The sequence below is a fragment of the Blennius ocellaris genome, assembly GCF_963422515.1.
Source record: "Blennius ocellaris genome assembly, chromosome: 2".
Classification (NCBI taxonomy): domain Eukaryota; kingdom Metazoa; phylum Chordata; class Actinopteri; order Blenniiformes; family Blenniidae; genus Blennius; species Blennius ocellaris.
Genome location: NC_137651.1, coordinates 15,413,401 through 15,432,253, shown reverse-complemented (window position 1 = coordinate 15,432,253; position 18,853 = coordinate 15,413,401). Strand labels below are relative to the sequence as shown.

At 38.5% G+C, this 18,853-nt stretch overlaps 1 protein-coding gene across 3 annotated transcripts in view; it reads left to right on the top strand.

Annotated features, from left to right (window-relative positions):
• The window catches only part of kirrel3b (kirre like nephrin family adhesion molecule 3b), a 159,584-nt gene that overhangs the window by 108,595 nt on the left and 32,136 nt on the right, over positions 1-18,853 (top strand). For all 3 annotated transcript variants that reach the window (XM_080502447.1, XM_080502446.1, XM_080502448.1), the window contains 2 exons: positions 2,918-3,075; positions 9,890-10,040. In XM_080502447.1, coding sequence (XP_080358573.1) covers positions 2,918-3,075; positions 9,890-10,040 — 309 coding nt within the window. The remainder of the gene's footprint in view (positions 1-2,917; positions 3,076-9,889; positions 10,041-18,853) is intronic.

The window sequence follows — 18,853 nt, the reverse complement described above, 5'->3', positions numbered from 1 at the left end:
CCCATGTGCAAGCAAGTACTGATAGCAAACCAATAACGATAAACTGTCACAGGATTATGAATCAAACCTCACGTTTTCTTTTTCCATGGCAAAAGAGGGAGCTGTCTAAAGAGTCCCATCCCATAATGCTTTTCGGATGCTCCCTATCTGATTTTCATTCCATGTAATATCTCTATTCTTAGCACAAGAAGAAACTAATGTGATCTTCTTGACCTTGTTTCCAATTGCTGATAAAAGACTAAGAGGTGACCATATTCTCACAAAGAGTCTTTCCGACTTGCCGAGATCAGCAAACTCTCTTGTGTGATGTGTTTGTGCTGACCTGAGATTCCTCTACCGCTCCCAACCCCTCTGCATGATAATGAAGGCCAGATGAAAGCGAGAGCCAGCCAGAATTAACATTGCATTTCAAACTGCAGCTCATAATAGGAGCCGGTGCATCTGAACTTTCTTCGAAATAGCAGACTTACTGATCTAGATGGTCAGAGTTGGAGTTGTCTGCTCTGAAGCTTGATTCCACTGTTTCCTCACCGGTCTGATCCAATACTTTCTCACAGTCAGTGTGTGCTACGTTTTATGGCAATTTAAACACACAAATATTTGGCAAGTTTTCCAATCAATAGCATTATGTAAACCATTAGTCATAGTAGCAAAAGCCAAAAATACCACCCCCATTCATTAATCAGCTACAGCATGCCCAGATAAAGAAACCTATAAATGAAACATATCCTGTGAGAGTAACACATGTGTCATACCACATATAATATTCTCATTAAAGGCGTTGAATCTTTTTTTTATGTATTTCTGGTACAGAAATAAAGGGGGAAAGTGGACAACATCAGGAATCTGTCTTTACACGACACAAAAAAAAATCCACAAAATGCACTGTGTCTTTGCACTTTAGCACTCTGTGTCTTCAGAGCGTAACGTTATCTGAAGATTTAACAGTTGTTATCGGCTGCTGTATCATATGTAACTTCCCAAAAAATTATACAAGACTACTTTGCATGAGACAAAATCTGAATGTTTTGAAATAAAAGTAATGGAAGAAGAAACTGTAACTGAAAGGTTGTGGTTCAGACTGGAGCCTTGAGCAGTCTGGGTGGGATTTTTTTTTTGGTCAAAAATGAAGCCAAATAGTAGGAACTCTGAACTCTGTCTGATTACAGTGCAACAGCAACAAAGAAAAGTCACTAAACAATAGCCACAGATAAATAACAGTGTTAATAACTGAGGGACTATAGGAGTATAGGTCTCGCTATGATTCATTCATGTTTTAATATTATGTGAAAAATGTGTAAAGGTCAATGTTTGATAAACAATGAAACATCTCATTTCCTGTTCTTGCCTCACCATAAAATGTATCTGCATTTGTTTACTCTGCAATGGCAAAAATTCTTATCTGGCTCTGATTCTGTTATGAGCAGGTACAAAACAGGAACGCTGATACCAACAAAAAAGGCGAGAATTTAAAAAGCTTAAATATGAACTAGGGTTAGGGTTTATGTAAATCCATCCATTGTTATCACAGAAAGGTAATTTCAACTCAGCAAGGCAAGAGCAGAAGCTGGCACCAACAATGGAAAACATTATATAAAGAGGTAATTGCACAAAGTAATGATAATTGTCCATTGTTGAATTAGAATATCTGCTATAAATAGCATGAAATATATAACTTGCTTTATTGAATATCTAATAAGAACAAAGCTTCAAGGGAGCTAGAGATGTGGGCCTGGGATAAAACCAAAGGTTTTAGTTTGATGGCTAAAAAAAACACAATGAGCAACTTCAAACTCAAACAATGTTGAACAATATGCATGGTATTCAGGTATGTACACTTCCCTGGCCCCTTATTCTCATTTATGTCTGTCATGAAAGAACATTTTTATTCTAATTGTCATTAAATGTACAAAAGCATGCCAGATTACATGTTCTTTATTCTCATTCATCATATATCTGTTTGACAGTATAAATGTAACCTGTAACAACCTTCCTTCCAATCACAATGCTATTGCAAGGGAATATGGCAGCTGCCTGCAGCCTTTGATTTCATCTTGCCCCAGATCTGCATTGTAATGAGCACTCAGGTCAATCAATAATTCACTGCAGTTTCACTTCTTAAAAAAAAAAAAAACTTGATCATCTCACGGGTAAAATGGGAATAGGACTTTGATCAGTGCCATTAGAGGCACATATAGTACTATTGTGATACTTTCTTCTATCTTTGGAATTTGTCAAAGCCGAAAGAAGTCAAGGGGAGAAAAATACATCTGTGTGTCTGAGGGGGATTTCACACTGACTGATTCACACTTAATGCTTACATGTATCAATGTGCTCCGTCTGCTTTGAGTGATGACAGAGTTGATTGTTATTTAGAGAATCACACTGTGACTTCAAGAAAGCTTTCTGTGCCTCAACCACCATCATTCACTGAGTTTTCCATTAAATACAAGGTAAATACATTTCTCACTGTGAAGTCATTACCTTCCATGAGTGGCTCATAATAGAAGTGGGTTTTATTTTTCTGAAGAAACCTAATTTCAACACAATAAAGCAAAGTTTTGTCTCCTGTTGGTGTTTTAAGTACACCCATATTACAGGAGCTGGCCTTGTGATAAGGTTGCTTTTCATGCTGTCAAATTTTTGCAGGTGCCATTAGTTTAGAGTCACTGTGCTTCATAATAGATTTTCTGTATTAGTGTTGGGTGCCAACAAGAGATCAAAAAAGGCAGAATAAGACATTACATGTAACAAACTATTTGTCTACATTAAAAAAAAAAACAACACATTCAAATTAATGTTGACATTCTGCACTTCAGTTTTGTATTGGGGGTGTCACATGATTTACAATTAGTTTCCCAATAAATACAAACCACATATAACTTATCTAACTTCTTTTTTTTTCCTGTTTCGATAGTTCCTCCAGAAGACCCGGTGATCAGTGGAGGACCAGTAGTGAGCCTGAGGGCTGGTGACCCTCTCAATCTGACCTGTCATGCTGACAACGCCAAACCTGCAGCCTCGATTATCTGGATCCGCAATGGAGAGGTCCTAAACGGGGCCATGTACTCCAAGGTAAGCATTGAGGTGTGTGTCACTCCAGTTATGTAGACGTTCTGGGTAAAAGGTGGTGTATTGACGGGCTGGAGAGGGTTTTATTGCTTTGCTCCTTTTATTATGTTATATCCTGAGATACAGGAAACAAACAATATCTAACCCTGCTGGAAACAATAATGTAATAACTGCCAATCACATAATCATTTTAGCCATTTTTAATCTAATTAGGCAAGTAACTAGAGTATGTATCCTTAATGAATGAGTGAGACAACTATTTCTTCTATTATATATAATGTTGATAATCAAACTGCAAAAAAGGTTTTATTTCTATGAAATTTAGACTTATTACATTATTGAAATAATTTTTTTCTATGATTATAGATCACATGTCTCATTACACTATTGGTAGGTTATTATGTTGTGTGCTTTATTACATTGAAAAAAAACAACATATTACATCATTTAAAATTAATACATCAATTACCCTCTCAGAGTTATTCAGTTCACACAGTTTACAGTATTTGAATTTACTACCTAATTTTCAATACCATGCAACATCTGAGTGCTTCTGCCCCTTTATCCAAGATCAGGTCAAATTTTAGATATTTAACTGTACAAGTTACAAATATGTCATTGGTGAATCTTGTTTGTGATTGGAAAGCTGTAATGATGAAGTTCTGGATATGAATGTCATGATTATACACATAGCATTTTTTATCTGCTTTGTGTTATTTTTCCATACCACAAACAGTCTAGGAGGCTAAATGAAAAGTAGATATACTAAATATCGTAACTTCTTTTAGTAACTTATAGACGACCAGCACTTTGAGTCTGACTTTAAGTGCTGGATTGACTAAACTCAGTATTTGTCTCAGTCTCTCAGATTTCTTTTTGAACTGAAATCCCTCAAAAATTGAGGTTGCATTATGATAAGGATGGCTTTTTTTTTTTTTTTTTTTTTAATCCGCACCATAACAATTTGACTCAGACAGATGGCAAGATCATAAAACTGTCAGTGACTTTGCATCTCTCTCTGGTGTTTGGATCTCTTCTTCCTGTGACATTTATCTTCCCGAACCTGTTAGGAAATCCACTGTCACTTTCAGGACAGTATAATTTTCAATGACAGATTGTCTTCCTACTTTTAATGCTCGAATACACAGTGGTGGCTATGCGTGCTAAAGTGTGGTGTGGGGATCACCTGACCTCATATACTCCTGATTGACATTAGCCTTCAAGGCTAATCACGCATTCAATGCTGTCATGTTCCATTTCCATTTAAACAAAGGACATAAAGAGATGAGGCACTCTACAGCACCAACACCTCCCCTGCCTTCCCTCGCTCCCTGCGCTGCCTCATCCCATTATCGGCTTTTTTCAGAGAGCAGATAAATGCCATTGATTGGACTGAGGTACGGCACCAGGCCGTTTTGAATAAAGTGATTGCTGGAGGTGCCGTTTGCTAATGGTGGGTGGGAAAATGCACTTCCTGCCTTCACTTCCTCTCAGAGCATGAGCAGATATGAGAACATTTTGTGCTGCTGCTTGATGGATGCTCGCACACCTGCGATGAGCCCAAGTATGACTCCGCTCTCTTATCTTTATCTCCATCATCGGCCATCTTTAAAAAGCAATGGGTTCAATTAAAAGAAGGGGGGTGTCCGAAAAGCAGCGGGGTGTGTGTGTGGTTTTTTTTTTTTTGGTGGGGGGGCGGGGGGGGGCTCATCAATCGGTCTGATAGTCTTCTCATATCCCACAGATGAAGAGGACTAATGTGAGCAGATGTGGTGGAGTCACAGAAATGGCTTTCCTGATGGGGTCATGTGTAATGACAGTTGTGACCCAAAGATGATTTCCCTCTGAAGGCCTGAAAAAACCTCATCTCTTTGACCTCATAGAAAACTATTAACTGGACCAGTGGGTAAAGAGAAGGTATATGATTAAAGCGATCACCAGGCAAAAGTGTGTGATATTTTTCTCCTATTCAAGGAGTTTGCCAGACTGATGCTGTGTGCTTCATTAAGGAGGTGTTACCCCCCCCCCCCCCCCCCCCAAAAAAAGAAAGGAAAAAATGTAAAAATATTTGAGTAGGAGAAGTTGAGGAAAGATTCACTCGTGGAAATAATTCCTTAATATACATAACTGGTATTGTTCCTGTGGAGCACCACAGTTGTTTGTAATGTACAGGCTGTGAGTCTCTGCTGTGGTTCGGGAGTGTGCACATTTTGTCATTGGACTTTTTTTGGGGGGGTTTTGTTTTGGAGTGATACCACAAATCATTTTGAAAAAATAAAATCTAAAAAAAACCCTTCTCCAACCAGAAAATCATTCCACCAAAGTACGGCATATATTTTCCCATTCCTGAGTGCTTTGGTCGCGAGCTGAGAGGTGAGCAGGAGACTCCTGATTTATTCTAGTCTTAGGAGATTTTAAAAGATATAAAATGAAATTGTAATGACATTTTATGAGCCCTTTTTGCTGGTAAGAACAAGACGAGTGTTGTTGTTTTTTTTTGTATACTCTTTGCAATAAAACTGTGTCAGAGTTTAATGCCATAAAATTACAAAAGTTGATACAAAATTGATATATATTATTTTCAGGAAGGAAAACCGTAATCCACTTTTAAATCCTGGGCTCTGTCTGTTCTTCTTCATTTTTTCCCATTACACTTACATTATTTTATACTATTAAGCCATAGGTGTTTCAGTGTAATTTCCGCGCTTTATTGTATTTTACCCATCACTTGCTAAGTTATAGGTTGGAAAAATACCTTTAATTGGTCTGAAATGATTGTCAGAAGTTGTTTTTTTTGCGGCAGTTTTGGTCCTGAAGGGCCAAAGAACAGTTTCCTCTGAAATATATATATCCTTTAAAGATCTCAAGAAGCCAAATCACATAATTTGTTCTCGACTACAATTGAAAGTAAAATGTGATCAATTCAGGTGAATGTTTTTTAACAACTTTTTGAAAAGATCTTTTTGAATGAGTGGCGAGTCAAGGAAAAAGACAAGCTGAATCAATGAACTGACCAAATAAACCAATTTTACACATTTAAAGGTCCAGTAGTGAATAATGACATTGTATAATGATAAAACCCCAAACATATTCAGGTGCTGAACTGTCGCATGATGCACTATTAATACTGACGGCCTGATGATAACTTGAGGTTACATCTGATGTCAAATCAAAGGCATGCATGTTGAAGGTGTAACTAGAACCCTTGGAGTCTTTCTACATAAATGCAGAGCTGGCCTCAGTGGGTCATTATAAATGGACTTTAATCTGAGTTTCTTTTGATATCAATAACCCCAAAGTTTCAATGAAATAATTAAAAAGCATGATAAGTACACCTTAATTCTATGAGAGTCCATTTTTACATTCAAGTTCTAAGAAGTTTCTTCATATGTAAGAATTAACTTCAACTCCATGGCTATTATAGTCTAAAGTTTATTTGCACTACACATAAAATACTGTGAAACTGACACATAAACATAATGCGAAGTAAGATTAAGCAGGTTACATGTTAGAAATTGTTTTAATTGCAATATACTCAGACTTGACAAGATTTTAAAGCCACCGCCTACAAACATTTTTCATATTCTCCTTTCTGGAGTTCAAATGCTTAGAGCCTCACTATTCAGCATCCGCCGTGTTCATTAGAGCTTGTTAAGCCTTAGTTAAAATTTGTTTTCAGGGTAGAATGTTAATTTCCATCTTAGATATATGTGGCTGCTCAGGTTTTCTTGCTCAGGTTTCATTATGTGTGTAAGACATACGCATTATGAATTTGATATGAATCTGAATGCCTGACAGTTTGTTCTTAACCAGTGGTCTCCATTATTATTCAAATCAATGGATTACAAGTGAGTCCGGTACTCAAAAAAAAAATAAAATTAATAATAATAGTTCGCTGACATGTAATGTACTCATGAAAGGTCAAAATATTTTTAATGTTCAGTCTGTGTAGTGTTCTCCGTGCGACCGTACAACAGGTGTTGGATGTTAATTGGGTGCTCTGGAGGTGTCTGTGATAGTTTGAATGGATTTACCCTCATATGTATTTTGAATAAGTCCTCAAGCCTATTACTTGCTCAAAAACTCCCATTCAACTTTGTTATTTATTTTCCACGTTTTTTATTCATGAAGTCTCACAGGTGGCAAAAGTACTTACATTCTCTACTTAATTAGAAGAACTTCAGGTTACAAAATGTAGGCAAGTTTATTTTTCGCCACCAAAATAAATTAAATCACTTTTGAGGCTTGTTTAACCTTTTGGTGTACAATGTCACTATATTTAATATTATTATGTTTTTCTACCATGGATTATATATAAGCAATATGTTTAAATTCAAATTGTATCATAGTTTTGATACATATCTAACACATGATCTGAAAAAAGAATATGTGTAGCTAATATGTATATGACACATCATTTCATATGAAATAAAAAGCTTTATGATAGTGTGATGGAAAACTGTCACTGTCAACGAATACAGAATTACTGAAACAAATGCCATATATGACTCCTCAATATTAAGTAGCTTTGAATGTTTCAGTATTGGCACATTCAGTTGAAATCAATCTCTTTATTTTGAAATACAGGAAGTTCTTAATCCTGTCTCTGCAGCTGACTTTGCCTCTCCGTGTGGTTTTGTGGCCTTTCACGTCAAGGCTTTACCCAGATTAATTTAAAATGAGTAACGAGAGACGGTTTTGAGATTGTAGTAATTACAACTTTGTTTAGTCCTCAGAAAGATACGTTCTCAAGTGAAGTACAGCAAGTCTTTGTCCTTTTCCGTATAATAATCACAGGTCACCTGGTAATTTGTCTGATTCTGGTGTACTCATTCAGGACGTTCCAACTTTAAAAATGGCTTCACTTTATGTGTTTCTTGGATTTGTTTCACATGTCAGTGTTGCATAATGCAGTTTTAAATATACCTGAACAAAGCAGCACCAGTCTCAATCTTGCTTCAGCCATTCCTCTTATCAACTTGGTAAAAGTATTCTTCACAAAGGCTTCAGGCAATACACATGGAAATGTATCAATTTGTAACGCGGCATGGCGTTGAATTCAATGCAGCAGCCAGCTAACCCCCTCTCCAAGATTAATGACTTCAGGCAGGTCCAGAGCGACGAAGGAAACAATCCTGATTGTGTCAGAAAGGATATTACATTGACATATCCCGCATCTGGCAGCTAATGTGTTCTGCTTTAGAAGTGACTCACGCACAACTATGAATTCCATCACATGGTTCTTTACATACAAATGGGCTTCACGGACGCATGCAAGGGATCCATAATATTCCTTCACCATGAAATACTCATTAAAGTACAAAGGAATTTGTTTACTTTCACTGACTTTATTCTCTAATGTCATATGGACTGAAAAGGTACCTCCAGGTACTTATAATATAAAATGGAAAGATTTCTTTTGAAACATCTTGCCGTCTGATATTACAAGTACAGTGACATTTTAATTATATCATTCAGACTATAGCATGCTTAAATGAGAAAGACAGTGCAGAGGCTACAGTTTTATTAAACTGAAACCCTCGCATTAGAGTGGAGAAATGCAAAGATAATTACTCCTGGATGGTACTTTGACAATGAGCCACAATTTGAATCAGCTAATGATTAATAGGAATTTGTCATGCTGGTTGAAACCTACTGCAAGTGTGGCTTTTATGAACTTTGTAAGAACATTGTAAGATGAAACGCTTAAGGTGGCATGTACACTTTTTAACCACAATATGAGTAAAATAACATGCAGAGAAGAATTTTTGGGGAGATGTTGAGATAGAGTATTACTGCATTTTCTTATTTTATCCAGTGCTGTGAGGGTCTAAATACACGAGTGAGAAAAAATATTCGGTGAACATATTTATGTGTCTGTGAGGCTAATCCAACGGTAGTAGCGTACTGAAGCGATTCAGCCGTGAGATCCTACCGGTCAACACCGTGCTTCTCTTTCTATTTCAAGAGTATTGTTTGATGTACTCCGCAAGCAAGGTCTTCTTTTCTTCTAAAATGCAGAGCAACAGCGAGGCTGCTTTAAAGAGATGGCAGGGAAATGCATCTTGACTTTGTGGTTGACCACACTGTGCCCCGTTGCCCACGCAATTTGTTCTAGTCAGTGACTTTGTTCTGTCCCGCACTAGTTAACATGGACTCCCAGAGCCCTCCCCTGAGTGTTTGAGGGAGAGTGAGAGCTACTGAGCGCTACCAACCGATTCCAGATGGCTTCCACAATGCAGGGCTCAGAGGATGAGCGCTGAAAAGAAGATTGATTTCCTTTGTAGAGTATGACAAGCCATGCACTAGAGCGCAGCTCTCCAGACATACAAAAGGAAGCAAAAAAAACAAAAACATATTTCTACTTTTATTCATATCAATGTGCTTTGCAGGGAAAGTACGGGCTGGAGAGTTCTGAGGGTTTGTCTCTGGTTCCCTGAGGGAGAAGATCTGTGTGTTCATGAATGTTCCGCCGTTTTTAAAAACAATTTTACACCTTCTCCATCAAAGCTTATCTGGTGAAGAGTTTGCTCCACCTCTCTTTTCTGTTTGACAGTCACTTATGCAGTTTAGAATTTCAGCTTGAGTCAGGGCTTTTGAAGATATAGTGGAAAACAATTTTTTTGGAGGCACCGCAGAAAACCAGTGTCATGAGAACTTCTATTCATTGATTTAAAAATAAACAACAACAAAAAAAAAAACTGTTCCAATCCACTGCATCTGATCAATCAACCATACATGGTATGGATTTGGAGCTTGTAAACCTTCAACCACACAACAGCATTTACTTTTTTTCTGTGTTATTCACTCTTTGCAGACCTTGCTCCGGGATGGCAGGAGAGAAAGCACCGTGAGCACACTCTACCTATCACCTTCCAACATCGAGACAGGTCAGCAGATCATCTGCAAGGCCTCCAACAAGGCCGTCCCCAATGGCAAGGAGACCAGTGTCACAATCGACATTCAGCGTAAGCAAGCTATTATTATTATCTTATTCTCTCTCTCTTTCTCTCAAGAACCTTCTCCAATCATTGGTGATTAGTTTAAACCGTTGTTAGAGAAACATGGACAAAATTTTAAAAAGTAACTGGTACAAACCATATTGGTCATATTTCATACACTGAGGCACGACACTGTGTGAATATGACGGATTCATGCTGGGCTCTGTCGGAAATTCAGGATTTGTTTCTGTTTGGCTTTCATATGAGGAAGGTGGGTAGCTTCGTGATACATCAGTCATTTTTGTTTGCTGTGATGAAATATCAAAGGAGCTGTCCATCCAAAATGAATAGAACTGTCTCCTTTGGTCCGGCATACCTGCCTGCTGTGGCGCTTCGCAAACTGTCTACACCTCTTTTGTTTTCCTGTGCATGCCATCAATCTTTTTGATGAGAGCATCCCCAACCCCCCCCCTACAAAATAGGCAAAGTAAGCCCAGCGTGTAAAACACATTCAGCCTCAATTGTCAGGGAATCTTTTTTCGATCAAAAAACTGCTCACAGTAAGAGGAGGGCTTTGAACAAAGGGATTTTGCATCGCTCACAACCCCTTCAACACCATTAAGTATGACTAATAAAGCAGAAAATGCTATTTAGAGAGCCATTATGACTGACGGCTCCATTCTTTTCATTATGAACACCACAAGAGGCAAGCATGGCGAGAGTGGGCTCGGCACGATCAGGACAACTTAGACACGGGAGTAAAAATGATTAACAGTTTTTGGTGTTTGCAACCCTTGCAGTTTGCGCTCCTCAATTCTTTTCATGCAGTCAGTGGGGGAAGTCTTCCCACATGTAAAACTGATTTGTCACCATGTATAATGATGGGTCTGTGATAAATACTTGTCATCATAGCATCATTCCTTGGTTATGAATGTATGATTTAACCCTGAAAAATTTGTTGTGCAGATTTTGTATTTAGCATTCCAAAATGTGCTCTTTACACAATTATAGCTCCTGAAAACATCTTTTGCAGCACGAGATGAAACTGAGCGACAGCAGAGGCTAATTGTCGAGACTCATATTGTCTCTCAGAAGGGTTAGGCTCTCATCTTCCTCTCTCTCCTCCTCCCTGGCCTCCCTCCTCAATTGTAGACAGGTAGCATTCAATAGGGTTCATCAGAGCTTCAGAAGTTTGTGTAGAACCATTTCACTCATATCTTGAAATGAAACCTTTCACCATTGAACAATGATTCATATGTGTTTGGATACCCATTCTGCTAAATTCCAGTGAACTATAGTTTGTTTACAAGGTTATTTGCTGCATCTGCAAGACACAAATGAAATAATAATCTTAATTTGGATACGCACGCTGTTCGGAACATTTGAAGGTTACACTGTGAACCAATGACTGCTGCTGAGAGGTATACTGAAATCTTTTTTTTTTTTTTGTCATAGTCTACATCAATTTTATCTGTAGTTAATGGATAATTTAAAGGAAAAAATATACATTTTTCAATGGAGTGGAGAGGTTTCCTGAAATTGTTTTCTTTTTTCGTTTCTTTTTTTTTGATACAATGTCACATTTCCATTCCTTTGCTTATTGATACAGCAATTTAAAGGTAGATATCCGTAAGGCATCTAAATGTAAACACAGTGTAGGATGTGTTCCATTGTTGCCAGACTTACGAGGCAGTACAGAATAAAACTATTTTCTATTCAGGGACATGATCCTCCAACAGAGGTTAGTTCTAAGAACACCTTCATTCCAGGCTGTATCAAATCATATTATGTGGATAATTCCATTACTTCCAAGCTAATTACCAAGCTGTCATCTTTAAAGATCTAACAGAGTTTCAAGTATACCTAACAATATTTAGAGTGATCTTCCGAACTTGCATTTACTTCAATAAAGTTCAAGAGTTGTAGATCTTGACTTGTTTATCAGCAACATGATGGTAAAATAATTCAATTTTTTTTTTTTTTTTTTTTTTTTAATTAATGTCTAAGATGTCTGACCTGTGCAGTGTATTCACAGTCGTATTTGTTGAGTTAAACACAACAAATGTGCTTATGTGATGTTTTGTGGGCAGATCATAAAAGTAGGAAAGAACATGTCATGATTGATAACACAGAAGGAGACAGAATAACATTTGTTTTGATGCAAATACTTTCAATAATTTCTTATGAAGAAAGGCACCTTCTCAGCGAAAACGCTGTTCATACAATCAATGTATTCATCAGAGGTAACATAAGTCGTCCATGATCAAAACATTGCAGGCTTTTATTAGAGTCAGACACAATTATTTAACACAACAATAATAAATAAAAATACAAATTTTAGCTTTTGAGTGAGAAACCACTGTCAGGGAAAAGACAAATTCCAGACAGTGGTGCACATAATTATTTCTTTGGAGTAAGAGAAACAGAATCCAAAGCTCTTTCCTCACTCCTCTCAAGTTGTCTCTTTGTCAGCCTTTCTTCGAGAAGCCAAACGCCATCACCCTACCTATCAAGGCAATGTTTCCTACAGGAGCTTCCTGTCAGCTTGTGAAATAAATGTAACACTTTCAGCAATTTCATCTTTACAACTATGCTTGGTGGTTCTTTTTTACAGCCAGACCCAGTCGCACATCCAGGAGTACAGGCTCATAATTCTTCAGCAGTTGCAAGCTTCTGGGAAATTGTGTTACTAATCACCAGACAAACGCCAATATAGTATTTGTACAAGATACACTGGTTCTGTTCTGGTTGGATATCAAGTGTCAGATTTCCCTTCAACTTCTGTCACCCTACTATCCGTTTGGGCTTTATTGTTATATTAAACTGGTCTCATGCCAGTCTTGGCAAAATATTCATCAAATATTTCACATCAGATTGGTTTGATTTAAACCTCTCCACTGATGGTGCACTTAGATAATCATAAATTCTTTGTTTTGAGAAACTACAGACTGCTGGTCAGTAGTGCTCTTCTGATAGTTTATAGGGCTGCCAACTTTTTCCTACATGTATAAACACACATATTCCTAAACAGAAATGCACACAAACTACATGTGTTCCCATTCAAATTACAGTTAGTTGCGGTAAATGATGCCAATTGTCATTTGAGGAGAAGACTTCTCGCTAAAACAATGGATGAAGAAGCATTTAGGACCCGTTTACATGACAAGTGAAAAACAAATCGTTATCATGATTTTCTTTCAGAAACGTTTTGCATTTTATATGGTAATGTTTTGAAAACAATGCCTGTTTGAAGAACACCCACATAACCACGGAGAACAATTCAATATAAACACTGGTATGGACAGACGACAAAGTTGGATTGACATTACAGGTGACTCTCAACTATAAAACTACCAAGTCCCAGGAGAATATGGACTGGGAGTCATGACACTCTGGAGGCCGCCATTGTTGTCATTGCCCATCTTCTCACACATGTGCAGTACAACTATTTACTATGGCCGTGGTTCATATGTGCAGTGGCAACGTTTCGCTGAGTTGCGCTTTACCCCCATTTTCATTGGAGTCATTTTCAAAATGTTTTATGATTTTTGATTTGATAAATAATATTTTTTCAGTAAAGCATACTGCTTTGGAACTAACTGACTTGAATAAAATAACAAACCAAATGTCAACAATGCATTATTATTATTCATATTGTCTCAGTGTACAAATAGTAGCGAAAGGATATATTGTATTGTAAGTTAGGAAGTTTAGGAGTCAACTAGTTACTGAAGAATAAGAAAAGACTCAAAATCTGACTCTCGTGCCGACTGTTTGGCAGTTGACAGCCCTGTGCTTTAAGTTCTGAGAATATCTCCAACAGAAATCTTATGCCTTCTCCATTCTTCACTTGAGATAAGCTCGGCAATTATCCTGTCAATGTATTGTTTGTGCAGAAGATTTTATAGCTGCATAAGATAATTGAATGGAATAGAAATGATTAAGTATTTACGAAATCCATTGTCAACATAGTTATTATATGGAGACAATTCTAACTTTTATGGTATTTTTCCATTCTGTGTTCCTTTCCACATTGTGCTCTCATGTGTTTTACAAGTGAGGCTGCAATGTGCCTCAGTCTCATAACAAAGATGGAGGGATTAATGGCAGTCTCTGGTGAACAGCTGCTATTAGTTTAAGTGGGACCCTGGTGAGGGCCAGAAACCGTAAGTCAGTGAGGCTAGACTGCACTCTACGACCAATTCGGTCCCTCCAAACATCTGATGGTGTGCAATTAAAAGTTGCTGGCCTGAAAGTCACATTGATCTTTGAGTAAAACTTAAGTTGTGGTCAAAGTTTTGAAGTTTGAACATAGAGCGTTTCACTACAATTATAAAATTATGTTTTCAAGAAAGTCATTTTCATGTGGGGAACTTCATGTTGACACACTTTGACCTGGTCACTTTGTTTTCCTTTTTACAAGTAAGTTTGACAGCAATCAAACATGAGATCAATGTCTCACAAATACTTTATATGTGATATCTTTGTATTGAATACACAGAAAATAAAATTGATAGTGATGCTCTCTTCTCACTCTCAGCGAGACAGCAAATGAGCACATTTCCTTGTATTTACTGCTTGTGGATAATATCTGCCTGATTTACACTCCTAGGATAAATGCTGCTGTTGCCTTCTGCTTGTCTCCTTGTGAGTAAATCCCACTTTTCATTAAATAATTAAAGTCCCATTCATTTTACTGTCTAGAGTCATCTAATTGACTAAATTAGTGAGATGATAATAATGGCGACACAAGTAATTAAAATCTTCTCATTCCTTCTTCGCATCTCAACATTTCATATTCAGCTCACCTCCATGCTTAGGAGGCCGTTTCCTCTCAGCCTCATCCTTAAATCAGAACCCAATGAAAGTCATCTGAACAAAATCCTGCACATTGCCCTAAAGCTTACACCGGACTAAATCCCAATGCATTTAACAACAGTATTTTCTTTCATCATGTCTTTAATGCCCATGATTTACATCCACCTCAGCGTTTTCGTTCCCACCAAAGTTCATACGGCGTTATCAAACCAAGGTTTAGACAAATTAGCATCTAAATACAGTATGTGGTGGTGATGTTGCCGCAATGAGAGGGATTTAAAGCCAACAGAGGTGATTCAGAACCTCGGATAGACTGCTGACATCGGTTGTCCATACCAGTCCATTAGCTGGCTGTAATTATTTGATAGCAGAGGGGTGGCTACCCCCTGATGCTGTTTTTCTCCAGCAGCAAGACTTGACTTGCATTATGCCCGTTGGACTTAAATCAGTAAACCTTCCTCCTCCCACCATCTCGGCTTACCACAGCAGAAAAATGCGATTTTGATGCCACAGTTTCATGTCCCGCTAATTCCCTCTCATCAGGATTTAAAATATTCTTCAAATATTTTCTAGTCCAGTTGCATATCTGCAGAGCATTGCCCCACATAGAAGCGCGCTTTGAAACAGATAGTGGGAAATGAATGCACGGGGGACAAGTGGAGCCAAGGTTCTCCGTGTGTTTGCATTGCAAACAAGCTGAGCCATGTGGGGAGAAAATGAATGCCATTTGTTGAGACTAATTAATAAAGAACATGCAGATGTGCAATTGGGGAGGATTTGTTTTCGGTAGCTTGCTCAGCTACATGCTCGCCTCGCTCACTCAAGCAGATAATGGCAAATGTATTTAGCAGAGAATCTGAAAGTGAGGCAAAAAAGGGCAAGAGAAGTTCTGAAATTGTCTCCATGGGGACATCATTTCTCAATATCATGTTTTCGTGATACTTAAAATCTCACTGATGGACTTAACTGTCACTAATATCTTTTTGGTGGAGCAGTAGTGAAGCCTTGATGAACACATTTAGACATTTACAGATGTGCTAAAAGCAACGCACAACCCCTGAGTTGAGCTGCTGTTCAAATTGCAGAACATCTGCGTTCATTAAACTGAGTAAATTCTAAATAAATACACTCAAGTGAATAGTTTATGATCAATATGTTGTTCCTGAGATTGTCAGTCAGTCTGTTCTTCCCTGAAATACTCTACTCAGTCAGCCATATGACAGTGTACACATATTGCTGAGGCTATAAGCCACAGGCGGATGGCCCACAAACAGCTTCACCATCCTTCAGAGGCTTCCGACACTCCCGGAGTTTGAGGCTGGTCCTGCTGGAGAACAGCTGTCTACAGTGACCCAGAGAGATTGGAAATTGAGCTTTAAGAAAGGGAAAAAAACAATTTATGCTGGCAACTATCTGCAGGAAACAGAGAAGTTGGAAGATTGTTCCAAAAACACCATCTGGTCTCCACTTTGAACTAACCGATCAAAACCTGTCGGCCAGCCACACACCACCCTCCCCAATTCATCCTGTTGTTTTCACTGAAGCTCTGATCAGTCCCACTATTCCCCATATTTTTTCTGTACCCATCTTATCCTCTCAGCTCCCTTCTTCACTACTACTCTCTTGACGAATGTGAGGAATTAATAGTTCTGCATATTGATGTCCTGCATGATGCCTCAAATGCACTCCGTTCAGCAACTCATGCATTTATACATCAAAGTGGCAAACAGACTTCGGTCTTAAGTGGCTGTCTGTCATATAGAGAGCGTCAAAGGTTAGGGCAGTTGCGTTCCTGGATTCACACCCAGGGCCACTGCTGACAGACTTTTGACAGCTGTTGCTCCCATGGCTGTCTTTACTTTGTAGCTCAGGGAAATGGAACTACCCGACAAATTGCTCATCTGGGCTCTGGATTTAAAGTCATCATGACATTACTTCCTACTGAAAGGGTCCATGGGCAGTTTTTGAGGGAGGGTCAGTTCGTTCATTTGAAAAGAGCATTAATTTGTTGCCAGATTGACAGTAATGAGCATTTGAGTCCTTAGAAGTCGCTTGGCAGGAAGAAGAAGGTTGGCATGATTAAAAAGTACAGTATAGGAACACATTAAATGAAAACGACTTGTGAATTAGCATCTACATTACTCTGCCTATTAATGCAGACGCCACCGTCAGATCTCTCACACTTCCCTTTTATGTCAACTTCTTGCTTTGCTTGAGCAGATTCTTGCTGATTTTTATTCCCACATCCTCTACTACCACATCTGTCATCTTGCCCCTAAGGCTCTTTCTGCCACATATTTGTCCATTCAATGTCCCACCCCGAATCCCCCCCCAAAAAATATCTCTTGGGCTGCGAGCACTGCAATGGAAGCCATGGATAGTTTTATGATAATGTCGACCAATGTGTATGTAACCATGTCCTTGTAGATGCTAACCTGCGGACTGGTTACTCAGTACCATGGGATATTTGCTGGTTTGACTGTGGCACTCTCTCTGTGTCTCTGTGAATCCACAGTCGTGTTGTTTTCTTTACCAGCCTGGGGAGTACTGGCACAGGTGGAGCTCATGGAATTTCAAGGTGGTACTGTGGTTGGTGGGGGTTGTGGTGGTTGTGGGGGGAGTGTCCTGAAGGGAAATAAGTCTGCTGATGGGGAATATGGTGTGTGAGGAGGGAGGAATGTGGCACCTGGACCACCCCCTCTCTGGGGTTTCATAGCAGCTGAGCCAGCCTAGAGCATCTGCACAGCCACAGGGTAAAAAACTCTTTTCCACACACACACACACACACACACACACACACACACACACACACACACACACACACACACACACACACACACACACACACACACACACATACACATACACACAATCTCTCTCCATAAAACTATGCTCAGATTGGCTTCATTACAATTGTGTCTGTGTGCTTCTTAAATTCTGTGAGGATGATTTTGTGCCCACTACACTGCCCTTCATCTACATCCAATACAGTTCCTGGTTAGAACATTACTCCTACTGAAGGCAGAGTTAGATATACCTTTGAAACAGATGGCTTCTCCAGCATCCAACTCAGAACCAGCTTTCCCTTGCATCTAGTTGACTGCTCATGAGGCCTGACAGAAAGGCGAAAAATAAATCATTAAATAATTAAATAACCAGGTCCAATGTGACACAATCGGGCCCTCTTATTTTAATTGATATTTAAACAATGTTAGTTTATTACATAACATTAAATACACCTTTGGGGGCATATTTTACATTAATCTCTTCTTTTACTTTTAAAAGTATAATAGAAAAATGCAAGCAAAAAAATTTATTAATTTCACCATGCACCATGCATTCATGGAAGTGAACACTGAAGCTGACGACTGAATACAGTCCATGTTTGTATGTTTCTGCGTGCCCACTGTGCGTGTTTGAAATGACAATAAGAACTTCAGTAGCATCTGCTTTTATATCCTCAGCAAACCAGTCCTTACAGGGGTGCTGAGGGAATAATGAATCATTTCCAGACTTTGGAGATAGTCATTGAGATCCTGCTGCTATTTGTTGAACTCAAAAGAAATACTCCAACAAACAGCCAGCAGCTTACGCTTGTGAAAGCTTTTAAGCAAACCTATGTGGCCTTGGATTGCAAGCCACGAGTCTGTGTGCGTGGCGCTCTGCAACATTAACAAAACACTGGCCATAGCTTTAAGATGCCAATTTAGTTGGTCAGTATTGATTTTGGATATCGTAACATAGCATGTTTAGGATTGACACTCCCTGATGTGTAAAACTGCATCTCCTTCTCTCAAACAGTGTGGGTGCCAAAGGGAGAAAAGAAATCATATCAGTCTCAGAATTTTTACTTAAGAGTATAAATTAGGGACTATTTTGTTAGTTTAAATTTCTTATCATGAACAAATTGCAAAACATTATTTGTGATTATTTATAAATAATAGGAAAACCATGATGATGATGATGATGATGATGATGATGATGATGATGATGATGATGATGATACCCGTAATACCAGTTCA